Source organism: Tauraco erythrolophus, chromosome 5, assembly GCF_009769465.1.
Source record: "Tauraco erythrolophus isolate bTauEry1 chromosome 5, bTauEry1.pri, whole genome shotgun sequence".
Classification (NCBI taxonomy): domain Eukaryota; kingdom Metazoa; phylum Chordata; class Aves; order Musophagiformes; family Musophagidae; genus Tauraco; species Tauraco erythrolophus.
The window spans coordinates 51,959,212-51,978,578 of NC_141469.1; the positions used below are offsets into that span (position 1 = coordinate 51,959,212).

General features: G+C 44.0%; 1 protein-coding gene across 1 annotated transcript in view; it reads left to right on the forward strand.

The window, feature by feature from the left end:
* The first annotated feature begins 17,732 nt into the window (after positions 1 to 17,732).
* Positions 17,733 to 19,367, forward strand: part of KIT (KIT proto-oncogene, receptor tyrosine kinase) — a 57,187-nt gene continuing 55,552 nt past the window's right edge. Inside the window, 1 exon segment of the mRNA XM_086611739.1 lies at positions 17,733 to 17,799. Within this exon segment, the coding sequence (XP_086467865.1) occupies positions 17,733 to 17,799 (67 nt within the window).

The window sequence follows — 19,367 nt, forward strand, 5'->3', positions numbered from 1 at the left end:
CCTGCCAGCTCTGGGTGCAGACACAGCTAGTGCATCAAAGGGCATCTGTTTATTGAGTCCTTTCTGACAAATGCTATAGCCATGGAAAAATCCATCTTCAAAGCTCCCCTCCAAGCTTTGTATCAAAGGTAGTTGGAATAGGAAGCACTCAAGGCTGCATGTTTGCAAGATCTTGTTTCGAACAAGTCTAAGACTCCATAAAAACAGGGATAAACCACATTGGTAACATTTCTCACAGTTGGCTCTTATCCACACGGGGTCTTATTGCTGAACAAACTTCAAACAAGGGTACAAATAAATGTCCGTTCACATTCAAAAATCCCTCAGTCACAGCAAACTCATTTCCTGAGACACCTCTAAACCCTGAGACATTCCTGAATATCATCCCTAATCTGAGCAGCACGAGTTGGCTCACAGCGAGGTCTCCAGGTGGACAGAGAGGTAGATGCAGCTCCATCTCCAGCCCCACCAAACTTGTCCTGTATCTGAACGACGGGCCCTCAGATGAGTTTAAAACACTGAACCGCTTCTGGAGGTCAAAAAGTCAGCCCTCATTTTTAGGAAGAGTTGACCCCTTTGGTCTCTGGGCCTTACAATGCAAGAGCAAAAGTATTGTCTTCTTGACAGCTTCCTTTCCTCTCTTTTTTCTGGGAGGATACTTGTTTAGGAACACAATGTTTGTTTTCTCACCTCTTCAAACAATGCAGTCAGCCTTTTTCTTTAGGTAAAGCCTCTCTAATTGCAAACAGTTAACATCAATCATGGCAATTGTGTTAGAAGTTACCTGCCCTTTACCCGGCATTGGGAAGGTCTGTCCCGTTGAGCCCCGTACCAGGTTGGAGTGTTGACCATCCATAAAACCTCTTGCCTTGTTTGTTTACATCACAGAGGGGACTAAGTAATTCTGCAAACATTTCAAAGGTGAGGAATATCTCTTTTATTTACTTAAGTCATGATTACTGCACCGCAACGCTTCACTGTCCAAAACAACTACACCTGAAAATATGTATCTAATTTGATATATGTTCATAATAAAGTGTATTTAACTACAAAGATATGTATGTCTGAAGGTATAATTGCTACTGGAAGAACATCTGAGCCTTATTGCCACAGGGTCCGGAGACGCAGAAAATGCTCAGCAGTCCAGTGACATAATAGTGATTAATAATACCTGGATTTCTAAAGTATCCTTAACATACTTTGAGGGGGTTGCTCGGAAGGGTCTTCCTTTGAAAATTAGGGCTCCTTTTCAGACACGCAGACAGGAAAAGAGAAGAATATGTCTAAAAACTTGGTGCACTCTGCATAAAACGCGTTCATTTATTTATACTAATCATAAATGGTATCAACAATAATTCTATTCAATTCACACAGGATCAAGTAGAGGAATCTGATGTAGGGGATTTTGAAACAGCAAGAAAAATGAATGAGAATAAGCTGTGTGTCTGTCAGAGACCTGAAGGTGTTCCAAATAACAGAATCCTGTCAAATCTAGAACTCCTAATGGGTCAGGCAATAGTGATCTGGTTGAATTCATCAGCAAAGGAAATCATACTGTGATTGCATGTCTAGAACAGTTACAGAGTCTACACACTTTTCTAAAAAATCTTAAGTTCTCATGTCAGGACCACAGCTCTACAAACAAAGAATTACTGTTTTGGAAAGTTTTTCCCATGGAGGAGGAAAGGCTTTTCGATTCTGAAAATTTTATGGATGTCCAGTTTGGTTATGCTTAAGGCTTGCAGTTTTCAATTTGCATAGCAATATTTATGCCCAAGCTATTCTGAATTAATTTTGAGTCAGACTTTGTAAAGCACTGTATCAAATGTTGTTGCTGTTTTTAATTCAAATTACCGCTACCATGTTTTCTTCAGTTGCTAATTTACCAAAAGAATTAAGAGTTACCGAAGAAAAGCTATCAAGTTTTCCAAGAGAGATTTGATCTTTATGAGAAAATGCATGCATAAGTTCCATTCTTATTAAACACTGCTGAGCATCCAAAGATAATGAAAATTAGGCAATGTCTCTCTGATTTCAAATGTGTAACTCAGAGGCAAAGGGCGCTTTGAGGATGTATCACACAGACACTGGATCCTTGAGCTTGACATTAATCGCATTTTTTATGTCATGCTTCACGCTTGCTGTACTGTCACATTATTTGCGTTATGCAGTAAGCCCCAGTCATAAACAAATATATCCGAAAATCTATATGGCGAAGGCTCGAGAACTGCTTGAAGAAATAATTCACGCTACAACACTTAGATGCATTGGAAATCTGCTAGTAATTGTCGGAAGTGTTTTGAACTTTGCAGCAAATTCACTTCTCTCCCACCTTTTCCTTAGTAATCACTTCCCTTCGGTTGAAACTCTTACTATTTTAGAGAAGCCTGCAAAAAACATTCTGCAAAGCCATGTTACAAAGTTTTCCTCCGAAACTAGGTCTGCTGGAGACACACAACATATGCAGAGGGAAAGTTAATAAATTACAGTGTATCTGAATCCAAATACGATAGTGCCTGAAGAAGCTGTGAATGCCGAAGGATCTTCCTTGGCGCGTTATGACGCTAGATGCGGTCAAATCAGAAGGTCAGTGCCTTCTCCAGACAAGTGGAGGAGAAAGGTAACTTCAAATTTAAGTTTCTATATAAAATTTTCTGCAGGAAATATACGCTGCAAAATCAAGCTGCCCCAGGTGTGTGACAGCTTCACTGGCAGGAAAATGTAGGAATTTGGAAGCTAACCAAGCTTTTCTCAGGTCCTATGTTGGAACAGACATGGATCTTGGGGCTTGCCGCCCTCCTTTCCAGATTCAGAGGGCCAGAGCCCAGCCTTGTGTAGCATCTCATGGATTTACCTGTGTTTTGAGAAGGGCTTTTGGAAGGAGTCTCTCCTCGCTAGTTTCTATCTAGGAATTACGGAAAGTCTTTCAAAATGTGACCTTGCTGGTGCAGGAGTTAAAAAAAAAGTGATGAAACACCCTGCGTGGCTCACACGCACAATTACTGCCACCTTTCCATGTATGCATCTATGTTCCAGGCAGCAGCCACCAGTCCTACTCATTAAAAAGTTCCCATAAAATTTAAATCAATTTGAGCAGATGAGCTCTGAGCAATACTCCTGCCCACAGGCTCCGCCATCACATCTGCAGGAATAGACGTAATTATTAGCTTCCTTTATTCCAACCTTGCACCAGGGGTATGAGAGGCCAGGACAAACGATCATCAAGTCATTTACAGGGCAGCACTGCTTTCCAAGCTCGAGTGAGCTTGCAGCAGCTCTTTGCAGGGTCATCAAACCTGGCAGAAACTCAGCTGTTTATGCTAATATTTGAGGTTGCAGTGAGATTCCCATGGGGAAGCTCCCGCAACTCTGTCCTATGATATTAACAATGAAACAACGCTGCCAAAGTGCATCAACGAGCAGAGCGTCTGCTAGGATCATTATTTCTATAATCTGACATTAGTTTTAGTAAACTTCGTCTGCCTAATGTGCCCACTGGGATTTTGCAGAGGTTAAATCCTTCTCACACACAACTGCGGCCTTGGGTTTTGTTTGCAATTTAGAAAAATGGAACTAATATCATAGTTTCTTAATTAACAGCCTCCTAAAAATGAGAACAGGAATTACACCAGCTACAGATCTATATTAATATGATCATAATTTATATTATGTTACTAAATTATTTTTTGTTTTTTTTATCTGATTTGTGTGCTATCGCTTTAAAATGCGTACTGTGTGTTATTAGTATGCAACTTAATCTTTAGCACATTATCCGTAAGATTTAAACACAATGCATGTTCTCTTAATTTTGGTTATAGCTTCTGTGACATTTATACACTTTCCCTTTTTTCCTATGCTGATAAGTTAAAAATGCCCCCGAGCATTTTGCAGTTTATGCCTGTGTGTTTGTTTCCATGGAATTATATATCTCATGTTGCAAGGAAACATATTTACCTGGAGACTTAATAGCTGGGGTGTTTATGTTGCAGATATCAATAAAACCAAATCTCTCTGTTTCCCTTTTACATTAAAAAAAAAAAAAAAAAAGTAATTCTCTTGCTGTTAATGAACATTATTAGCGGTGTTTTCAGTCCCTCAATTTAATAGTCACCTCCTGTGTTTACAACTCTTTCTTCACAGAACGAGGGCACAAAGCATCTCATATAGGGAAAGCCTATGACAGATTGCCCCTTCGCTAATGGGGGCTCCAGATATATGACTGAAACATTTCCATCAGAGATGGATTGCCTAGACCTAAATTTTTCCCACTTCAAAGCCTGAGGGTGACCAGATCAATTCACAAATATATCTTCCTTCTTTCATTTCCTTACTGTGTCATCATCACATGAAACTTTTAAAGGGTTAGATCAGAAATAATTAGGAAATTCTTATTTATAATGGAGTACAGAAGCCAAAAAAAAAAAAAAAAAGAAAAAAAAGAAAAGATGAAAGAGACCAAAAAGAAACTGAGGGAAGTCTCCTTTGCTTAATAGATAGGAAACAGGTCAAACAAAGAAGGCAATTCATGTGTGTCTGGGAGAAATTTCCTAGGGTTAGCAGAGATGCAGATTTGCTAGGAATACTGGGAATAGAGGGATTTAATTTCTCCTACTTGGATGTACACTCCAAGTCAGGATGGGGAGCAGCCTCTCACATTCAGCTTACAGCAGCATCCTGCCCTGAATGCCTGCAGTTGTTCGTATTTATCAGGAGACAAAATAAACTGGGAAAAGTTGTCACCACTTTTGGCTTGTGAAAGTTTTAGCTGCCAGTGAGACCGGAGTGTGGGGCTGGAGAGGCAGATGGGAGGCTGGGAATGAGAAAGCAGAAGCTGGAAATAAGAAAAAGCACAATAAAGTTAGGCAGCAGGTGGAGGAGAGGAATGGGTAGGTCTCAGATATCAAGCAACATGAACGACACAGCTCAGGTCTTGCCCCACCACAGAGCACAGCTCTCTGAGACTGAGCCGGAAAGGAACATCTTCCTGCAGCAGGAGCCGCGGAGACCTGGAGTAACGCAAGAGAGAGCTGAGTGACCCTGTGAGCCTCCCTGTGAGTCATGGACAGTATTAAAGGTGGAGATCTAAGACTATAATTTTAGGCTCTGAATATTTGTCACTTTCTACAGCTAACCAAGCACAGTCATGTGCCTCTCATTTAGCTCATATCCAGTCTTTAATCAGCGCTGACTAGTGCCAGAGACATCAAAGTCCCACATATTACAGCCTTCCCCTGGGTCATAGGTAACGCTTCATTTATAGGTAATGCTCCATTTCTTTAATACCATGTGGGGGAGGAATTCAGCACAACTTTTTCTGGGGCCCTGAAGTCTAAGCATCGTGCTGAAGACAATGCTTCCACAGGGGCTGAATTTTTGACCTGTGTCATCGATGGCTGAGAAATCCGCACCCACAGTTTTGGGAGGATTTTAACTAACTGCAGTTTAACCTTTCTGTGCTAGCTGAGTGCGAAAACCGCAGCGCTGGTTACAGCAAGAGACACTGGTCATAGGCTGTTTCTTTCTCTAGCAAACCCAAAAAACAAATTGCTTTTCAAAAATTTGTATTTTGCCACAGACTATATTCTCAGAGAACAATGATATGTTTGAAGAAGTAGCAAAATTATATATAACTTATACATAAATATAATATATATATATGCAATGCGCAGCCCTGTAAAGGCATACTGTGAAGGAATTTAGGCCCAGTACGTAGTTTTGTAAAAATAACTGGAACATTATTATGGTCTATTTGCAAACGTAATACTCTACAAGCAAAAAATACTTGTTGCACATTTTCTGCATACTATTTCTATGTGTAATAATGAATGTCACTTCTGCGGTCATTCTGTGTATTTAAGCTCCTAATTGCAGTATTAGCTGGATCCAAAATTTTTGCTGGAATATCGATGTCAAAGACGAGTCAATAACACACAGCTCTCAGCAACACAGTCGTGCTCGCGAACGCCGCTGGGCTGGCAAAATTGTTCTTGGTATTGCTGCTTCTGTTTAGAAAACTGGAATAAAGTCTAGTGGGAAATCACTTTATTTTGGTGCAAGCAGTGGTTCTTCATGAGAATTTGCAAGCACTTCTCTACCAAAAAACTCCACTTCTATCGTAGACAAAGACTTTGCAGTCAATTTTTTTTTTTTTTTTGCAGAGATGTCTTACAATTCTGCATTGTACTTGCATGTCTTCACTCTAATGACATTCTAGTTAAAAGTAAAAACATTCCCCGCTGCCTGGTTTGATTTAGCACAGAAATTAGATACAGTTTGTTTAAAAAAGAACTTTTAATTGTAGCTCAAAATACAGTAAAATGGCATAAAAACTGATGTCACGGTCCAAAAATACGATTCTATTTTGAACATCTAAACGATATCTTGTCTTATAAATGTTCAGATTACCATAAAAGCAAAAAAGAATCAGAAGAACAGTGAAACTGCTCTTTTATAGATTGGGCAAAATCTATAATAATTTGCTTAACAAAAAGATGCCGTCTAAAGATATGCTTGCTGTTGAAGTTGAGATACTGTTGCATATTTGGCTAAAAAGGAGTTAGCAAACATTTTCCTTTTTATCCAGCTGCAGTCAATCAAATAGTGCAAGAAAGCTCAGAATGAATATTGAATTAAAGTAGTCTGTGGCAAACATAACATATAAGTCGAGCCTTTTCAGAAACATCATACCTGAGAACGTACTAATATCTACCAGCAATTTGTGCACAAAGGGTTCGTTTCCATGGTCCTTGCAAGACAGGTTTACTGCTGCTGCTGTTGAACTTAATGACATCAGTACAAATAGGTCATACAACCTGAGGTGACAGCTTTCTGGCAATACCCCTTGCAAAGGGGGTCATGGGAACAAGGCATGAACAGCACCAAGGCTCTGCTCCCAGCCTGACAGTGAGCTGGTGCAGATGCAAGAGTTTTGGGCGTATGTAGGAGCACGCTCAAGAGCTAATGCCAGGAGGAAATCCCTTTTTGAAACCTGCAACAGTGACTGTCTGCCGTGCAGAGGTTCCTGAGGTCAGACTGTTGTTACAGCTGTAGTAAAGGTAAACCCATAGTATTTTTGACTGCTTGGGGAGACATCCCCACTGTCTTCCTTTCTGCTGCCCCAAAGTGCATCCTGCTTGGGAATGTTCCCTGTGTCTCCTTTAGTATGTCTGTGAAAGAGGAGCTGCAGTTTATCGCAAACATCTTTGTTAGAAGGAAATTAAAAAATCTATGTGGAACCACAGCCTAGCTGAAGGAACTGAAAACTTTATCAGGGGCAGCAGCCAGAAGTTGTCAGCTCTAGGAGACAACGAAGACCTAGAAAACAAATGCATGGGCTGCAGTCCTTGATGCATCTTGTTGACAGTGGTGTTAAATTAAGTAACCCTGTTCTTCAACTCCCTTTTTTCTATTATAGCAATGCTTCATCTAGGCTAGTTCCCTGCCTGGATGTATGATGTGTCCACACACACCTTTGCCTGGCACAATGGAGGAGAGAGAGTCAAGCACAAATAAGTCACAGACAGGCCAGCACAACCACTTTCAGAACATATGGTGTTGGGGCATCACAGAACTGTAGGGATGCAGAAAGCTCTGGTACCTACTACTGCTGCTGGTCCAGCTCACCAACACCCGGCTACACCCTGTCTCACTGGGTTACAAGTAATCCTAGAGGATTAAGCACAGCAGTGTGCACCAGTAGTGGAATTCACCTACAAATACAGATGCTAGGCTTGCGGACTTCGTCAAGAGATACTTGTCACTTCACACCACCATTAGTGGAAGGATGACTGTTCGGGCAAGGTATTAGTGGGAAACGGAGTGAGACGGTGTCTGCAACCCACAGCCTTCGTGCTATGTTGGTTTTGATGCAAAGAAAGGAAAGAGGCTTCAGGGAGGAATACGTACCAGCCAGCTAATAAGGACCAGAGACATACTGGAAATGTGACATGCACTGGGGAAGCTCAGTAACTGCTTCGAGAGGCTAATACTTAGCTCTTATGATGCCCTTAACAGCTACTGAGCACAAAGCATTTTGCAAAGGAGGTCAGTGCACTTTATAGCTGGAGACACTGTGACACAGAGAAGCTTCACTGAAGTTCTTCAATGGGGCAGTGCAGGGGGCTCCCAAATCCCAGTGCCATATGGCAGCTGTCGGGTCCTTGTTTCCCCACTGAGCAAGGAGACCTGCAGACCTCTTAAAGGCTGTGCCATTCACAGCTGAAAATGGCAAAGTGATATGAAATGCAGACAGTAGTGGTACAAGATCTAGGCAGATCTGTGTTTGTGACTGAGTCTCCATGTTTAAATATTTTGTTAGTTCTAATTTGGATTTATTTACAGAGGAAACTCATTGATTGTATTCATCCATCTGATTGTTTTTTAGGTAGGAAATGCCTGTTAACCTTTAAGATCAAGCAACGTATGCAACTTTCACATAATTTCAGCCACCTAAAAGTAAGATATCTGTCTAAACCAGTTGTCTAGATTTCCTCTGAGGAAGAGAAAGACATCTCCAGAGGATGATTCATCCCACCTACATCAGGTTGGTTGACTGTCACTCCAGAGATGTCTGCGTTTCCGTGCTGGATATAGACAGCACTTAGTCACCTAGTTTAGATCCAGGTAAATCTCAGCCTCAGCTGGCTCATTTCAAATAGGGATTCTGTCTTCATTAAAGAACTAAGAGAAGGAAAACGCAATGACCTATCAATCAATAACATTCTATCCAATGTAGCTGACCACACAGCAGTGTGACATGAATACGAATGAATGGGTATTTGACATGATGATCCAGGACCCTGTTATCGCTTTGAACATAGGCTGCAGTTTTCGACTTTATTGGCGGCTGATAGTATCAGCCAAACATAACCCAAGGGCTGTGATGTGTTGCTAGTTCTGGATATCTCCAGTGTTTGTTTGCAGAAGGATTTCTGAAGTGTTTGGAAAGGAACTCGAGATGCTAATGTTCTTCCAGTCTTTCAAGGGTCAAAATGACACATGCTTCATCATATGATCGTGTTAGAGAAACTGAGAAATCATCTGTGAAAGAAGATGAAAGAGGAATTCTAAATATTACTTACAACATTTTCTGCATATTTCTGCTTATCAGCTGTACAGTGGTTGTGCAGTGAGAATTACTGGCATTATTATGAGATTGAGGTTCTACAGATAATAATGCCCCAAGATTTAACCCCAGGTTAAGACTCTGACTCAGACTCAGCAAACAGCACCTGTTAAATTTGCCTTTGAAAGGAGCTACCCTACCGTGTTATTTTGACTTCTTGCCACTGTCATAAATCCAGTGCACATTGTCGTAGGCTAATTAGTGGACGTTTGCCACAGCCACATCCTAATTGCTATACTAATTTCATCCCCAAAGCCCCAAACAAATGATCCACTTCTGACACATGAACTCGAGCAAAAGCTGGGAGGGAAGAGCCGTCCGCTCTCTGAGGTGTAGCGAGACGAGCGAGCAGTTCCTGGGCTGACATCTGTGTTAACAATGGGCCATATGTGGGCTGCACAGAGAGAGCTGGTAACACATCAGAGACTGCATTTAACAGATTGTACCTATAACCGACATCTTGTATAACATTTAATATAAAGATAAATAAAGGCAGCGGCAGCAGCCTGGACTGGGCTCAGGACAGTTGGCCAGCTGACGTGAGGCAGGGGAAATAGCTCCGTGATGACTGAGATACCTACTCCTAGGAGGGGCTGGCTGCTGCCTTGCATTGTTTAAACCGCCCTGGCTATTTAGGTGTCCATCTACAATGGGGAAATCATCTATAAGGACCTTCACACCTGGCTTCAGATATAGCCATGGTGGCATTTACTTTGGTATTTAAAGGCCGGCTCCTGCTGAATAAAAAGGTTTGCTTTTCCACGGAGCTGGCTTCGGCAGCAAGGCAGCGTAAGTTCCTTCCCGCGGCTCGTTCTCATTGCTTTTCCTCCCTCGGTTTGGCAGTAGACCTGTTTGCAAAGCCACACTGTAAAATGGATCATGGACCAGATTAGAGGTGAAAAAGAACCTTTTTCGCAGTTCCTCAATATAGATGTGGCAGCAAAACAAAGAGCTATCAAGTTAAAGTGCCACAGCAGGGGACAGAATGAGGGAGACAAGGGTCAGGACCTTCCTAAGCCTATTTCACAACCAGTGCCTTGAAAACCGATGTGACAAATGCAGGCCTGGAGGACTCAGGAGTGGTTCAGGATGGAGGCAGACACAAAAACCATGCTATCAGCTGTGAAAGCCGAGTCCCAGCGGACGCACATGCCCGCAGCAAGAAAGGCCGTATGCCTAGAGGGGTAACGGGCTCCTAAGATGCAAAACTGACATTTACATCCGCATTATTTCCAACAAGGAGCAGATGGCAAGGGGACACTCAGTAATTTCTTGTGTGAACCCCAAAGAATCCCAAACCTCAGTTTCAGCTGGATAAGTTCCTGTCCAAAACTGGTCCTGTCCACTGCCAGGTGACAACGGCTCCCTCCTGAAAGGCAGCTGCCCATCAGTGGGTGATGGCTCTATAGGCAGTTAATTAAGGAACCTGAGGCAGGGAAGGGAGGCTTGGAGATACAAATGTCTGGAAGATTTAAGATAGGCAGAAGCGAAAGCAGGGCTTTTCCACTGCAGGTGCAAAGAGCTGGTGAGCTCTGAGAACACACCTTGGTGCAGCTGCTGGAGGTCACCTCCTAATAGTAGCGTCCTCTGAGTGCGGGAAGCTGTACGCGAGCAGGAGCCTGGCTTTAAGCAGGATCGGCAGCTAGGATTAGTGGTTTGCCAGCAGTGCTTTGGAATTCGGAAGCAGAAACAACACACAAGAGGGAACCAGCTGAACATATCAGCACAAAACCAGATGTGGTCTTTAGAATATATTTTTTACACTGATGCAGTTGTTTATATTGAATATTAGACAGATATGTACAGAAAAATGTGCAGAAACGTCCAGATAAATAATCCACACCTGGGTAATGCATCATTTCAATATCAACTCCCTAAAAGAACAGAGATAAAATAGCAAAAGGATCCCAGAAAACACATCCTAAAGCTCATTTGACTGAATTTGAGCATACTAAACTGATATGGCTCCACTAAATCTGCTTAAACTCAGAACAGGAGGGGAAAAAAAAGGAGAAGTAGCCATCTTATTTAATAGAATATTGCCTCTTAAGGTCCAAATTCACAAGCCTTCTAAAGCTAGATGATTTCATTAATATCAGCAGGCTTTACAACACCTATCTCACAGGGACAAATACCGTTTTTATTCCTGGGCATCTTCATGAACTGATTTTTTTTTTCTGGTTATCCAGCCTGGACAAACAAAGTCATCAAAATGCAAATTCATCAAGGCATAATCCCAGGCCTTCCCAGGATGCCGGGCAGCCAGCAGCCATTGGGGAGGTGGTTGAAAGTGTCTGCAAAAGCTCACTTATGCTATGTAACAGGCTACATACGGAAACTTCCAAAGGTGACTGCACCATCTCAGTTTGAAAACTCTTACCAAAAAGACTGAAAAACACTTCTGCAGGTGAAAAATATTGAGGAGTGGATGATAAACATAACGGGCATGACCTTCCTAATGAGAGGCACTCTCGACTGCCCTTTACTCTCCCAGTGGTGCGTATGTTTTTCCTGCCATTTATCAGCACGAAGTGGGGCTTGGGGATTACAATAAACACTGCATTAGTAAATATACATAGCTGAAAAAAAACGCCCCAAAGGCATCTGACGGTACAAGATAACTGTATGAAAATGGAATAAGACTGATAGGAAAGTAATCTCTCAGAGACTTTTGGTTACCAAGAACTGTGAAGATAGATTGTAATGGAAACATAAACATGTACATACCTGCTGCACGGTCCCCTGAGACACTGCAGCATTGCCTTGGTAAGGGTTACCCAGCCCATACAGAAGGGCAACAATGTCTACAGCATTTTAATTTAGTAGGGGTCACTCAAAAAGTTGCAAGGGCAGAAGTGAGAGGTGACGGAGAAGCTCTGGAGGTACTTCATCCGTCTACGGCAAACTGCAAGCCTTGCTTTCCCGGAGCTGGGAGTTACCTGCTGAAAGACCAAGGTGTCAACTAAAAAGTGCTTTTGGTCTCCAAGAAGTTCAGTTGCCCATGCTGTCCTGGGAATTGAACAAAATTGAGCAGAAACTGAGACAAGCTTTGTGGAGCAGCAGACAGGCAGACCAAGCTTCTTCGTCTTTCTATGAAAAATAGTAAATGGGTCACATGTGCAGCCTGATTACTATTTTAAGAACAGACTTCTCTGAAATGCTTTGACTCTAATAAATGACAGTCGGTTTTAAGGCTCTGGACACTGATATCCTTGTTCCAGCGAGGTGGCAGGGTTGTGACAAATCCGCCGTGCTCTGTACAAGGAGACGGGCAGAGCGGGCATTGAGGATGGGACCGGGAGAGAGCGGGAGGCTCATATGATGCTCCCCTGACAAAGGCTGAGTGCTTCAGGCCAGACATGTGAGAGAAGCGCTGGCAGGAGTCAAGAGGCCTCTTGCTCATAAAGTACAACTCAGGTTAGTAATGAGTTTTAAAGCTGAATAACGGGGAACCAACACATTTCTGCACGCTAGACAAAGATGTAGTCAAAATGGGACCTAAAGAACTTTTAAGATTCCTTGCAAGGCTAAAAAGGGTCCAAGCAATTGCTGTAACACCTAAATAATGATATATTGAAACAGGTTAAAGAAAGACACTTTGAGAGGAGATGTGACAAACAAGATGTGATAAAACAAACAAGCTTTTCAGTTTATCTATTCAGGGAACACAGACAAGACAAGCACCCTGTTCTCCACATCACACTTTTGACATACATCATTGCGATCAAGGTGGATTTTTGCTTTTCTTTTAGTTTTCTTCTTACTTGATTCACAAACTCGTAGCTGAAATAGTGCAGTTTAAAAAAAATACCAAAGGAGTCAACTGGATCTCATGTGGCTTTAATCACCTCAGAAGAAAAACGCCTGACAAACCCCCTCTCTAGCTATTCATTTAGATTTCAGATACAGCAAAGCACTGTGAGAAAACACAGAAGGACTCTTTATGAACAGCAAAGCAAAGTTAGTTCTTGTCACGAGATACAGAGCCTGGATATGTTTTCAGCAACCAAGGCATTAATATCCTGTTGGGAGCAGGCAGAGAGGGCAAGGACGAGGCTCTCCCGGTTTGCAGCCCAAAGCTGCCATGCGTGGGAAGGCCAGAGAAGGATGGGAAGAGCAGCGAGCTGGGAAAGGAGAATGCTTTTGAGGAAGCCACATCAGCTGTTTCTCCACAATTATTTTGATACGTTAAACCCGTTTGAAAAAAAAAACAAACCAGCTATAAAACGAAATGAGACAAAACGACACTTGAAAAGACCTAAGATGCTGCATGGAGTCAGATCTCAACAGTGGCCTGTGCAAACAAAGCAGCAAGTGATAAAGGCAAGAACCATATTTGGCAGTTCATAAAGACAAATCTCTTTTCTTCGTAAGATTGCAGGCTATAAACTAAGAAAAAATGCTATCAAGAAGATTAGAGCCTTTATTTTCCACTTAAGCTTCTACTGATAAGACAGTTTTTACAATAGTGTGCTACGCATGTGATAATACAAGATGTCTTTAAAAATGGTATATATTTCAAGCTTCAATGATGATTATATCTCAGCTCTTGACATCTAATGCTGGAAAACTCTTTAATTAACTAGGATGGCAATGTTGATTTAAGATCACAGACACAATGGGATTTAGTGAGTATTTTACAAAATTGGATTAAAAGGGAATAAGAGATACCTCCCACTTTAGTAAGACTGAATGGATTCAGTTTGAAGGCTCATATTCCAAGGGGGATGAGACAAAGGTGTCCACTTTATCTGCATTAACTTTAGTGTCAACCCTGCTAAAAATAGCAGAAGTTTCTGCAGTTAAACTGCATGGAAGACATTATAATCCTACCATCTACAGATGAAGTCTTAAGACATATGCCTATCAAATACCACCAGTTTTCTCCACTCACTCACCCTTACATGTCACTATGAGGATGCAGAAGACTGGAAATTAATAAAACGAAATGCGATGGGACGTCCCAAAATCTCAAGGCTTTTAGAAAATAGGTCCAGCTGGATTATACCTTACTGTATAAACCAACAGTTTAGACCAGCAGATTTCACACTTTATTTTATTAATAAACAGGAGGCTCAGAAAATTCACAGCTACGTTTTGTCGATTAAAATTAAGGTACAGCAGAGTGCTGAGTATATATTTTTGCACGGCAGTCATATGACATTCCTGACAGCCACTCTTCAGAAATGCTGTTTTAGATGAATGCACAAGGCAGAAATTTAACCACTTTTCACTTTTAAAAAGCTTAACAAACTTTTATGCCAATGATTAGCCAGCTTTTACAACAGCATTGGTAAATCGATACACGTTTCAAACTCTCATAATTTCTCAAAGCCTTCAGGAATCACAGAGGAGTTAATTCTGGAGCTGTCTGGCTTGCTGGGACTGCCAGTTTATATGCAACAGCAATCCCCCAGACTAAGATCTATCAATCTGCAATTTAGAAAAAAGAAAGTATAACCTTATAGAAGAAGTCGTTATCACAGGATGTATCAGGAGGGATTCTAGCTGGCATTGATTGGCTGTATCAAAAGGGTATTTGCCTCTCTTCTCATTAGATATGTTGTGCCATAGATAAGCTATTTTATAGTTTTTAGTTTTTATAGATTATATAGTTTATAATCCCACAGATCATTTATGCTGTAAAGATTTAGTCACCGCCCTAACAACTAAACTATTTGAAGCCATCAAACTAGCTAATTTCCAAATGCATTTTAATTCAGATACAGAAATAACATTAAGTCCTTCATTAGGGCACCAGTCGTTCAATAACATTGCTTAATCTTACCAATATTATCGATCTATTCAATGTTTACTCCAGTAAGCGGTCCTGTGGATGTGTAAAAGCAATCTTTTGAATTGACTGTTCAAAGGAGCAGGTCCATAAATGTTAAATCACTTCAAGGATTTCAAACTGAAGTGAGCTTTCCAAATACAGGGTTTTATATATTTCTCCAAGCTTGTCATTCTTACCTCCAAATCTGCATCCATTGTCTCCAAAGTCTGTGGGTCTCTCTCTTCCCTCACCCTCAACCTCACCAATGTCACCCACTGCAAGCTGGTTCCAGCAGATGATGAGGAGAGATGACATTACCTGTCCTATCATACTGCCACAGTACTATAGTGACAACTGAAGAGAAGAACATGTGAAGCAGGCTGCAAACGCAGAGAAGACTCATTTTGGCATAAGCTCAAATACTTTGGACAAAGGCAGAAAAAAGACCTGAGAGAATCCTCCACTGCTTAAGAAACTTTATTTTTTTTTCCATAATGCAAACAGAATATGGATGAGAGAACTTACAGCATTCAGTGCAATACATTGGACAGAGGTTGAAAAAGAAAATGTGGTTATCATCATGATTATTAGAAACAAATTAAGTGGTAAGGTTAAAACCAATTTACCTTTGTTTTCTACTTACTGTAGCTATTTATAGCCAGGCAAAGTACACGGACAATATTGTTGCCACTCTGATTTTGAGATGTGTAACATTCAGCTAATGCTCGTGAAAATGAGGCACATGATGCCGGGCCATGCGGAGTTTGGCTTCATGTGATCAGGGATGTGCAGGACATAAAGGCAGGCCACTAACTGAAAGAGTACTAATCAAGAAGAACAGGGAGAAACCTGTCACAACAACAACATCACATGTTCCTTGATAATATTTCAGTGGAAACCTCTTGTAGCATACTGTGTGCTGCCTTTGCAACTTTGAGAAATTAAACTGTAAATGCTCCAAGCATTTATATAAAAAAATTCAAACTCCCTTTTTTTCTCTTACAAAAATGAAACCCAAAGACACCTAGAAATTCTGAGTGCATTGAACATTTAAGTATTTAAGTTATTTTTTCCCTCTTCCCAGAATTAATTTGATGAGGCTAGCACCTAGTGAGAAACATGATTTAAAAACGATGTTTGATTTTGAAATTGTTGGTGTGCTGACAAAAATGTATTCCCTTTTGCAGCAGAGGAAGGATTCACCCATCAAAAGAGCCTGGCTGTCAGAGATGAAAGAGAGTAAAGAAATGGAGAGAGCCATTTTAAACATATAAGACAAGACTTTCATCTCATGCTGGACCATATGGGACAGTGCTATTAACCTTGGAAAAAATCTGTCAGGACTGAAAAAGAAAAGATGATGAAGGAAAAAAAAAAAAGGAATAATTTACCTTCAATAACTTTTCTGATCTGTACGGACACATTTCAAGAAGTCTACGTTTATGTTTTTCCACGGGTGAGGGTTTTACCATGTGTTCCCTACATCCTCCTGTACATCCAGAAGTGTTGGTATGGGTTTTCTGACAGTCTGTAGGTCCTTCCCCCACCTGCCTGCTAGAGTGCTGTCTGTGGGTACCCAGCTGGTGAATGCATGGGTGATGACCCTGCTTGGGTTACCTATATAGCGTTCTTTCACCTTAGCAGCGTGTGACAGTGACTGACAAAGCAGCGTTAAAGACAGACGTTTCTGTAGCTTGTATTATTTCTGCCTGAAGAGCAGCTCCACTCCAGCTCTGTAGCTACCGAAGCAAGTGCTCCCAGATCCTCCCTGTCAATCGTCTCATCGGTGCTTAAAGAACTCCCTCTGTGGGATTCTGCAACCTCTTCTCCACAATGCATTTGTAGACTAAATTCTCTTTACTCTTTGCGAGTGCTTTCCTAACATTTAAGCTATTTCTTTTTCTTTTTTGCTGAGAACTAAATGGATTACTTTTTATCTTGCCCTTGAGGGACATGAAAAACAATTGCTCACAATCCTCTTCGTAAGAACCTTTTCCATGTCTAAGCTCCCCGTCAGTTTTCTCTTTTCCATACCAAACGAGCCAGTTCTTTCAATCCTTCCTTTTGTGTCACAGGACATACTTTAAAGTCTCATTTCTGTTGCTCTGACTGACCCCTAATAGGTGACAGTCCAGAGAGGGCATACACAGTTTTGACACCTCAGCGGTGCCGGCCAGGGCAGAAGCGTTACCTGGTCGCACACAGAACCTGCTGTGACACCTCCAGGAGCTATAAGTGAGGATTTTAGAGCAAGGCAAGTGGCTTTGTGCTTGCCCTTTGAGGGATGCTCCCCATTCCCAGGCCCCGTGCCCAGCCCGGCCGGACCCCGCGTCCCGGACCACGCTGCCTCCGCGGCTCGCCCGGCCCCACAGCCCCGACCCCTCCTCGCAGCACTCGCCGGTGCCCAGCACGGCAGAAGCGCTGCCCCGGGAGGAGGGCGATCTCTTCCCCATGGCAGCACCGTGTGCGTATTCGGCCACCGCGCTTTTCCTTTTTAAAATTACTATATTTTGGGAGGGTGTTCGGGCTGTTTACGGTATGCCCCACCGCGGCAAACTAGGAGACTCTCCCTCCCCAGGGAGGCGGCGGGGGCGGGAGGGGGAGCTTCTCACCTGCGCCCATCCCCGTGGCGGCGGGGCGGGGCGGGGCGGGGGCGCGGAGGGCGCCGCGGGGGGCCGCGCGGCGCGGGGCGGGCGGCGGAGGCGGAGCCGGCGGCGGCGCGGTGGGGCCGGGCTGTACTCCGCAGCCCTCCCGCGGGGGCTCGGGCATCTCTGCGCGCCGGGCGGTGCGAGCGGCAGCCGCGCCGCGCCGGGCTCGGGGGGTGGCGGCGGCATGGAGGGCGCGTACCTCGCCTGGGAGCTGGCGCACGCCGTGCTGCTGCTGAGCCTCGTCCCCGCAGGTGGGAGCCGCGGGTGCGGGCGGGCGCGGAACCCCGCGGGGGCGGCGGGGCCGGGGTAGGCGCGGACGGCTGCGGGGAAAAAACTTCGGCGCCGGCGGGCCCCGTCCGCGGGGGGCGGCGGGGGCAGCGCCGTGCCCGAGGGTCGCGGCGGCAGCCCGCCGTTTGCGCTGGCATCGCTCCGCGCCGCCTTTGCGGGACGCCCCGCCGGAGGGAAAAAAAAAAAAAAAAAAGTCCTTTGTTTGCAGTGCGCGGTTATCCGGGGCTGGGAGAGGGGCAGGCAGGGAGCACCCCCCGCCCCCCCATCTGCCCGGGCCGGGCTGTTTTGACAATAAACTATCTGGTAATCAGTACAAAATGTCCCCGCGGTGAAGTACTCGTTGAACAATAGGCAAGGGACGAGCCGCCGCCGTCAGGTGTCCGGCGCTCCCCAGCAGAGGTGAAGCCTCCCCGGGGAGGGGCTGATCGGCCCCGCTGCGCCCCGGCGGGTCGGCGCCCCGCGGTCCGGAGGGGCCGGGCAGGCGGCTCACCCCGGGACAAGGCGTGAGAGCCGGTCTGCCCCGGCACTGCCCATCCTCCGCGTTGGAGCGGAGGGCGAGCGGTGCCGCTCAGGCCTCCGGGAGGTCTGTTAGCCCAAAAACTTTGGTGTACTCGATGATAAATTCAAAGGTTCTCTTCCTCCTCCTTGATAAAAGCGGGTTTCCTTGCCTAACCTGGCAGCCCTGGCGCACAGAGCTAGGGATTTTAGCTACAGCATCTGGCCGCGGCGCTGGGTAAGTTTGCAGATGGCTTTCGGAGCCAGCGTGCAGCTCCTTGCCCGGTTTGTAGGCTGAAGAGGCACTTGGAGGTCTGCAGGGGCAGGTGCCCTGAGGAGGTCGCTGCTGGTGTTCGAGGAGTTGCACCCGGGGAGGAATTTGGCTCTGTGCACCGAAGTCTGAAAGCGGGTAACGCGAAAGGTTATTTTGCTATTTCAGAGCAAGCTGAGGCTCCGGGGAAGCGATGCGCGGCGTTAGGTGTTCCACGTCTTGCTGCCACCAACAGAGAGGAGCCTTGTGGAGCACCCGGTGTGAGAGCGGCTGGGGAGAGCTCCACAAGCCTCTGCCCGTGCGGCTGGGAGCAAATAAAGCTAAAATACCAGGAACTAACAGCAGCGACAGTTTGCGCTTCTTCGTTGTGAACTCTTCACTTTGGGATGTGGGAGAGGGCAGTAGTTGATTTGCGAACGTTTTTGTTAATAGTTTGGTTTGGGTAACGTTTTGGGTTTGCTTCCTTTTGTTTATTGATAATCTGAACTAGAGTGTGATACCTGACAATTTAGACTTTTCTGTTTAGAAACACCCACGTACGTCTGCAAAATACCAGTGCTGTGGCCACAGGGATGGGAAAACTCTCCTACCAACGGGTTACTCCTTGAAGGAAATAAAAAAAAAAGTTGTAATGATTAATACCCACCCGCTTTCTTTACTTCGTGTATTTCTTGCCTGTGCTTGAAGGTTATCCTTCATCATATGGTTAGACTGTCCTTAAGGAAAGCTTGGGAAACAGGTCAGACTGGCAACATCTTCTGGGAG